The sequence below is a fragment of the Strongylocentrotus purpuratus genome, unplaced genomic scaffold (assembly GCF_000002235.5).
Source record: "Strongylocentrotus purpuratus isolate Spur 01 unplaced genomic scaffold, Spur_5.0 spur5_scaffold_18, whole genome shotgun sequence".
Classification (NCBI taxonomy): Eukaryota; Metazoa; Echinodermata; class Echinoidea; order Camarodonta; family Strongylocentrotidae; genus Strongylocentrotus; species Strongylocentrotus purpuratus.
The window spans coordinates 28,329,753-28,338,848 of NW_022145603.1; the positions used below are offsets into that span (position 1 = coordinate 28,329,753).

Genomic DNA, 9,096 nt, shown 5'->3' on the forward strand with positions numbered 1-9,096 from the left:
CTTATACGGTAACACGTAAACCAAAATGGGGATCGCAGCAAAATGACGTCACGTTTCACAGCCATGGAAAAAGTGCTATGAAAAATGGATATAAACCGGTAGAGCCGGGAAAAATGACTATGAATTTCAATTAGCGGGCATGGTTAAGAACATGACTGCATTTTCAACCAATCAGAAGACAGGATTAGTAAAGAATCTTAAAATGAGGTATATAAAACAAAATATTAAACAAATAAAAAAAACGTTACTTATAAAGCGCTTACCACCGTAGACTCTAACCGCTGGTCTACTACTACTACTACTAGTACTGCAGCTACTACTAATAAAACTATATCTACTATATTACTACTACTACTACTACTACTACTACGATTACTACACAGATTTGGTTTGGACGGGGGTGTGCGGCTGAAGATTCTAAACCCATAACCATTTTTAAGGGCCATCAATTTTTTAGCCCAAAATGGTGCCCATTATTAACCCTTACTGTACTGGGCTATTTCGAGCACTCTCTGACTGGGGGGGGGGGGGGGGCCTGGGAGGCCCCCCCCCCCCTATGATCTCGGTCGTCGAATGTCCGATGAACGCGAAAATTTGCATGTTTGTAGATATTTACGTAAGGAACAAGATGGTATAATTAGTTTTTTCCTAATGGCTCGCTGACCATGATACAAATTGCTAAAGTTCCAAACTCGAAATGGGATTATGACGTCTTTATTAGCTTCCTCAAACGAAGAGTCGAAGACAACACAGAATCAAAATTCAATCTGTAATGAGAATCAGATGCACAGAAAATACAATAAATTAATAAGTATTGCACGAAAAAGTTTCTTTTGTTTTCTTATTTCTGAGTGCCTCTAATACCATGACAACTTAATGAACTTGTACTCATAAATATACACCACTTGTATATTAAATACCCAAACTGTCCTAAACCTGAACCTTGTGATTTGGTACCTATACATAAACATGCATTTGTATTTGCATAATTCATAAAGGCAACTATTTAACATTTGTGACAACAAATGTATACTTTCATAAACATCTTGATAAATGCCTAACGAAAATAAATGCTACGGCTGAAATCCAAAAGCCTATTTCATTATACGTGTTTAAATCACATCTTTCCAAAATATCAACCCAATCTGAAAATCAACATTTGTTCCTAATAATCCACATTACAATTGTGACTAAATTCCTTTATCAGAACTATACTCAATAAGTCTTCACAAACCTACAATACATAACTCTCTGTTTATGTTACAAAGATAACTAAAAACATGAAGACTGCTTCCAATGCAAAGCCCTATGTATAAAGCTTGGCTCTAGCTGTGCGCATAATTAAGTAGGTGAAATTTACACCCTGCACAGTACAAACCACTTGCTTGTAAATTACATTTTCCAGAAATCTACATCAATATTTCAAAGCAAAACTTCACTTGCTCTGACTAAATAAACACAATGCAGGTCATTATAAATTGACCAAATCTCGCCTAAATTATTTTCTCTTATATCCCTTTACATTTATCCACTTTTACTCTTCGTCAAAACGGCAACAAATTATACAGTAATGTCCCTGGCATAGCACCACACGTATAATATTCACTTTCACACGTGCGATTCAATGATTACTGAAGTTGAACGAATGAAATTCAACTTATAATTAATACATTTTATCTATATATCAGAAACTCACTTCTTTGGCCGGAACTAAGCAATTTACTGCCGAAAAACTGGGCTCACTGATGTCACTGTCAAACAGGACAAAAACGGGAAAACTGGGAAAACTGGAGAGCTCATCTCCAGTGACTTGACGCTCGACAGACTACACGAACAAGTGACTAAAATGGCTTCGCTACTTATCGAAGTCGAAAGTAAGGTATCCTTGAAAAACAAATACTCAAAGAAAGGCCATTTCAAATCCTACTATAAAAAACATCGATCATGAATACAACAGACATTGTAAATATTTAAATTGCCAATTCACCTTCTATAAAATACCTAAATGCTTCATTTAGGCTGAAAGAGAATAAATATCTATCTTTCCTGATATTATAATTAACAAAATGAACCTTTTTTCTTATCTTATGAAACAAAGAATCTGAACTCTAAAAATCTCTTCTAAGATTTTCGACTTGCTGAAAAAACCACAAAATAAATTTCGCTCAGCGAAACATCCTCCCCCCGGATGAGGACTTTTCCTCATATACCTTAGTCTCAATCCAAGACTTAATTATATTAACATAGACAAATACATAGAAAACTTTTACTGAAGTTTTATTCTAGTTTCTGTTCAAGACCTTTTCAGAGTTGTCTATAAATCCTATACGCTCTCATCGTAGCCTTCAGTGGGATAAATAACCGCTATCTTCGTAACTGGTCTGCGATATATGCCCACCGCTGTTTTCAACTGTACGTTCCTAACTCTACCATCAGCACCAGGATACACTTGTATCACCCTGGCAATTGTCCACTTTCCACGTACCGCGTTTGCTTCTGCGGTCATGACGACGTCCCCCACGCGTACATTACGACGCTCTGTGTTCCACTTCTTGCTAGGCACGAGGAGCGGAAGAACATCTCGAGACCAGCGTCTCCAGAACGAATCTACTATATGCTGTACGAACTCGACGCGATGACGCGGATTCTCTGTCTCCCTAAACGGACCTTGGGGTACACTTCGCGACGCTCTTCCTAACAACATATCATTAGGACTAACATAACTTCCATCATCTGGATCATTCGGTATCCTACCAATGGGTCGCTGGTTTACTAGGTTTGCTATCTCAACTAAACATGTGTACAGCTCAAAGGGTGTTAAACACTGACTACCTACTGCTTTGTGTAGAGCAAACTTACAACTTTTAACAAGTGCCTCGGCACATCCATTCTGATGTGGAGCTAATGGCGTGGTGAACTGCCATTCAACCCCTATCTCTGCACAAAAATCTCTAAGCTGCACATCATCCCACCCTGTCACCATCTCTCGTAGCTCACGCTTGGCACCCACAAACTGAGTACCGTTGTCGCTCATGATGACCTTAGGGTGACCTCTAATCGCGAAAAACCTTCTGAGGACCTGCAGAAACTCTTGCGTTGAACAATCTACTGCTAGCTCAAGGTGAACCGCTCTTGTATTCAAACAAGTAAAAATCACGCCATAGTGCTTCGCTTTCTTGTTTCGACTAACTTTCACATGATATGGGCCGAAGTAATCACACGACGTAAAATGAAACGGCGGCGTGAACGGAGCTACTCGGATGCTTGGTAGGCTGGCCATCTGCTGTATCTCTGCCTGGCATGCTGCTGCTCTGCATACCACGCAGCGGTGCTTTACCGACTTAGCAAGCCGGTGTCCCTTCAGGATCCAGAACCTCTTTCTTGTCCTGGCTGTCGTCGCTGCTACACCATGGTGACCCGATTCATGCATGTACCTAGTGATCAGAAGTGAAATACCATGGTCATATGGGAGTAGAACAGGATGCTTAGCTTCATATGATATGTCCATGTTTCCCACTCTACCACCAACTCTGATCACCCCTTCCTCATCGATGAAAGGAGTGAGCACCTTGAAGTCTCCCTTCTTGAAGTGTGGCTTGATTCTCTCCTGGGCTACCTTTATCCAATACATCTCAGCTCTCTCTAACTCAGTGGTAGTTAGAGTCGTCTTCTCGTCGGGTAGAGACCCCTTATGGATTCTGGACTTCAAGATATTAACGAATCTCATCACGTAGGCTGTCACTCTCAGTAATTTTCTCCATTTAGAGAACTTCTTGCACTCTAGTACTTCACTTGTCTCATGTACTGAGAATACTGCCGGAGACTTCCTCTGCTCACTATCAACAGCCCGCTGATCTGCCTCGGGCTCATCTACTGGCCATTCTGATTCATCAGTGTAGAGAAAGCTAGGGCCATGCTTCCACACTTCAGCCAGTTTGTCAACAGTTACTCCTCTTGACACATCATCAGCGGCATTCATTGTTCCTGGGATGTGCTTCCACTGTGAGGGATCTGTTAAACTCTGAATTTCCCCTACTCTGCTTGACACAAACGCCTTGAAGCTTCTCGCAGGCGACTTGATCCAGTGGAAAACAATCATGCTGTCAACGAAGAAAACCACCTTCTCTATCTCTAGCCTTATCTCCTCGCTGATTGCCTTGTAAAGTCTCGCGGCTACTACTGCTGCTTGAAGTTCGAGACGAGGCATCGTCAAAGTCTTGAGTGGTGCTACCTTTGACTTAGCTGCCACAAACCGCACCTCATACTTATTGTCATCAGTCCGCCATCTAAGGTACGCACATGTACCATATGCACTTTCTGAAGCATCACTGAAAATGCACAGAACTGGCTTGCCTCTTGCATCTTGTGGTGTAAGACATCTCCTCAGTTTGACATTGTTGAGCAAAGTCATCTCCTCAAACAACTTAGTCCACTCAGTTTGCTCTTTCTCTGGTAATGGATCGTCCCATCCAAGACCCATCTGCCATAGCCTCTGTAGACCCATCTTAGCACGTGCGATGATCGGAGCTGCAAATCCAATGGGATCAAAGACGCGGGCTACCTGGCTTAGAATCTTCCTCTTGGTGAGTTTCAGACGGCTCTCTCCTTCATTGGCTGAAGGCATCACTCCTTCACGGAACTTTACTCTGTATGAGAACACATCGTCTTTCTTGTCCCACACGACACCCAACACTTTCTCTTCAGCAAGGGCTTCTAGCAGCTTCATCTCTCCTTCCTTGCTGTCTCCATGCAATGGTTTATTTGATAACCATCCCTTCACTTTAAAGCCACCATTCGAAAGTACCTCATCTATATCGCCGGTGAGCGTCTCTGCTTCAGAAAGCGTCTCCACGGAGTCACAAATATCGTCCATGTACACATTCCTCTTGAGTACATTGGCTGCTTCTGGGTATTTACTCTCCCCCTGCTCAGCAGTCATCTTGAGAGCAATCTGTGCCATTGCTGCTGCCGGTTTATCTCCAAAGGTTACTACCTTCATGATGTATACGTCTGGCCTTCTACTGACATCCATGTTTCTCCAAAGAAACCTGTGCACATGTTGGTCACTCTCTGGTATGAGCACCCTGTGGTACATCTTGGAGATATCTGCACATATGGCGATGTACTTCTCCCTGAATCTTAACAACACTCCAGGTAGACTGTTCAAGAGGTCAGGCCCTTTCATCCAGTACTCGTTTAAACTATGGCCTTGGAATGATGCTGACGAGTTGAATACTATCCGGATTGGAGTACTCTTTTTCTCAGCTCTCACAACAGCATGATGGGAGATATAATGTACTGGCCCTTCATGGCACTCCATCTCTTGGGGTGAAAGCTTCCTGGCAAACCCCATATCCTCCATTTCCTGGATCTGTTGGTCATAAGCTTTAGCGTGCTCAGGATTCCGGGCAAGCCTCTTCTCGGTGGACTGAAGCACCTTCTCTGCTTGCCACTTATTGTCAGGCAACATCTCAGGATCTCGTTGCCAAGGGTAGGCTATCTGCCACTGCTTTCCAATCTTGTGAGCTGAGGACCTGATCACCTGTTCCTCTATCACCTCTTGTCTAGTGAGTTTGCTCTCTATACACTGGCATCCTTCAGGCCTCACTCCCTCTGTCTCAACTGACCAAAAGTCCGTCAAATCTACAGGTGCTGCTAACTTTACATGCAGTACTGCACTGCTCTGCACTCTGTCACCACGTGTTGCTCCAAAGATAACCCATCCTATCCTCGACTTGCTAGCAATAAAGTTGCCAACTTCCCTGGTTTCACCGCAATGAAACCTTGTGTGGTCAACTCCTATCAAAATGTCCACAGGTCCACTACTTCTATGTAGATCCTTCCGTTTTATGCGAAACTTCCTTGCTAGATCGTCCAAGTTGATAGCCTGTACATGTTTGCTAATGCACGGAATTCCTATGGCTGACACAGTAAAAGGCTCGCCACCTTCACCTTTCTCTCTAACTAGCACTTTGTAGATGTTAGTGTGCAGAAGCTCCTGCTCATCTCCAATCTTGCAAATGGTAATGGTTGTAGGTGTGCCCTCTAACTGCAGCTCTGTTGCTAACTCCTGCCGGATAAGGCTTATCTGGGCACCCGAGTCTAGCAACACGTTTCCCTCCTTCATATCACCATTGCATCCTAAGACCTCTGCCAAAACAATGGGTAGAAGAGACTCCTTAGCTACAACTGTAGCGACTCCCACTTGGCCTCGTTGGGTTTGCTCCAAACTATCATCTTGCCTCGGTACCCACTCCAGGTGCAGCAATGGATGGTGATAGAATTTACACCTTTGGCCTTGTCTCATCTCTGGACACTGTCTGCGTCTATTGCATGTTGCCATCAAATGCCCCCTCTCTGCTTGCTTAAGGCAGCTAAAACAAGCCCGATTCTCCTTGGCAATCTGCAATCTTTCTGATGCTGGTTTGGAGATAAACCTCTTGCACTGATCTATCCAGTGTTCTGATGAGTGGCAGATCCAACACCTGTCTTTGGCACTAGGTGTTTGAACCCACTTCCGCTCCTTATCTGGCCTCGTGTCTTTCTGCGCACAGAAACCAACAGCTCCTTGGCGGGATTCACTACGTAGCGGGGCTGAGGCACGCATCCTGGCCTTCATCTCGTTGGCCATCCACTCCAGGAGCATGTGTAGTGATGCTGGATCTTCATCCTTCTCCTGGCATCTGAACCATACCTTGCGGTCTCCTTGGCTCAACTTCCTCTCAATAGAGGCCAACATGTGATTGTTGTCCATGTCATGCTGCCTTCCCACACTTACAAGGATGTTGTAACTTCTCCTCACCAGATGCACTAATTCGCAGAAGCGGCTATCTTCATTCTCCTTTAGTGCTCGGAACTTGCTGATGTCATCTATGATAGCATCAGCTACGAATCTGGGATCTCCATAAATTAACTCCAACTGCTCCCATGCAGCATTATAATCAGTTCCAATACCCCGGATAAGGTCGAGGGGCTTACCCTGCAGGCAGCTACGTAGGATGGTGATACCATCCCTACTACTATATCGGCTTTCTACCAGATGTTTGAAATCGTCTCGGAAAACGAAAAACTCCCGGACATCTCCGCTAAACTTGGGCTGATGCGGCTTCTCAATCCTCAGGCTGTATGGAGCGGATGCTACTTCAGGAGAAGAGGACTGACCAGACCCAGACTGGACTGCATCTGCAGGACTCTCAGTAGAAGGCGCTGCTTCCACTTTCTCTGGTTCTCCTCTCTCCTTTAACTCGTCAAGATACTTTGAAGCGTTTACTTGCCAGTTTATGAAAGATGTGTCGCAGACCTCCATCCACTTCTCTTCCTTCTCGAACTGATCATCATCGAGGATCAACTCCGAATAACTTTCGTGCTTCTCTTGCAGCTCTTCATACACGATCTTGAGATGATGGAATCTCTCCTCAACAGCTTCCATGCTTGCTTTCTTTGAAATGAGCTGCTCTACTGCATTTCCACATCTTGTCAATTTAGCTTTGGCACCCCGCCGCTTCAACTTCAGCTGTGCTGTTGCTTCTGATTCTGGCATCTTGCTAGAACTGGTGATAGCTCTAGAAATTGAATGCTATGGCTCGCTGACCATGATACAAATTGCTAAAGTTCCAAACTCGAAATGGGATTATGACGTCTTTATTAGCTTCCTCAAACGAAGAGTCGAAGACAACACAGAATCAAAATTCAATCTGTAATGAGAATCAAATGCACAGAAAATACAATAAATTAATAAGTATTGCACGAAAAAGTTTCTTTTGTTTTCTTATTTCTGAGTGCCTCTAATACCATGACAACTTAATGAACTTGTACTCATAAATATACACCACTTGTATATTAAATACCCAAACTGTCCTAAACCTGAACCTTGTGATTTGGTACCTATACATAAACATGCATTTGTATTTGCATAATTCATAAAGGCAACTATTTAACATTTGTGACTACAAGTGTATACTTTCATAAACATCTTGATAAATGCCTAACGAAAATAAATGCTACGGCTGAAATCCAAAAGCCTATTTCATTATACGTGTTTAAATCACATCTTTCCAAAATATCAACCCAATCTGAAAATCAACATTTGTTCCTAATAATCCACATTACAATTGTGACTAAATTCCTTTATCAGAACTATACTCAATAAGTCTTCACAAACCTACAATACATAACTCTCTGTTTATGTTACAAAGATAACTAAAAACATGAAGACTGCTTCCAATGCAAAGCCCTATGTATAAAGCTTGGCTCTAGCTGTGCGCATAATTAAGTAGGTGAAATTTACACCCTGCACAGTACAAACCACTTGCTTGTAAATTACATTTTCCAGAAATCTACATCAATATTTCAAAGCAAAACTTCACTTGCTCTGACTAAATAAACACAATGCAGGTCATTATAAATTGACCAAATCTCGCCTAAATTATTTTCTCTTATATCCCTTTACATTTATCCACTTTTACTCTTCGTCAAAACGGCAACAAATTATACAGTAATGTCCCTGGCATAGCACCACACGTATAATATTCACTTTCACACGTGCGATTCAATGATTACTGAAGTTGAACGAATGAAATTCAACTTATAATTAATATATTTTATCTATATATCGGAAACTCACTTCTTTGGCCGGAACTAAGCAATTTACTGCCGAAAAACTGGGCTCACTGATGTCACTGTCAAACAGGACAAAAACGGGAAAACTGGGAAAACTGGAGAGCTCATCTCCAGTGACTTGACGCTCGACAGACTACACGAACAAGTGACTAAAATGGCTTCGCTACTTATCGAAGTCGAAAGTAAGGTATCCTTGAAAAACAAATACTCAAAGAAAGGCCATTTCAAATCCTACTATAAAAAACATCGATCATGAATACAACAGACATTGTAAATATTTAAATTGCCAATTCACCTTCTATAAAATACCTAAATGCTTCATTTAGGCTGAAAGAGAATAAATATCTATCTTTCCTGATATTATAATTAACAAAATGAACCTTTTTTCTTATCTTATGAAACAAAGAATCTGAACTCTAAAAATCTCTTCTAAGATTTTCGACTTGCTGAAAAAACCACAAAATAAATTTCGCTCAG

The 9,096-nt window shown here is 42.1% G+C and overlaps 2 protein-coding genes across 2 annotated transcripts; both read right to left on the reverse strand.

The window, feature by feature from the left end:
- Positions 1 to 698: 698 nt before the first annotated feature.
- Positions 699 to 4,125, reverse strand: LOC100889629. The gene is made up of 2 exons (XM_003729105.3): positions 1,697 to 4,125; positions 699 to 767 (listed from the first exon to the last, which is right to left on the reverse strand). The coding sequence occupies exon 1, from the start codon at positions 4,097 to 4,099 to the stop codon at positions 2,324 to 2,326; it is 1,776 nt and encodes a 591-aa protein (XP_003729153.2). The 5' UTR covers positions 4,100 to 4,125; the 3' UTR covers positions 699 to 767; positions 1,697 to 2,323.
- LOC115925261 lies at positions 4,104 to 9,096 on the reverse strand. The gene is made up of 3 exons (XM_030988902.1): positions 8,624 to 9,096; positions 4,306 to 7,694; positions 4,104 to 4,237 (listed from the first exon to the last, which is right to left on the reverse strand). Exons 2-3 carry the CDS (start codon positions 7,538 to 7,540, stop codon positions 4,104 to 4,106), a joined length of 3,369 nt encoding a protein of 1,122 aa, XP_030844762.1. The 5' UTR covers positions 7,541 to 7,694; positions 8,624 to 9,096.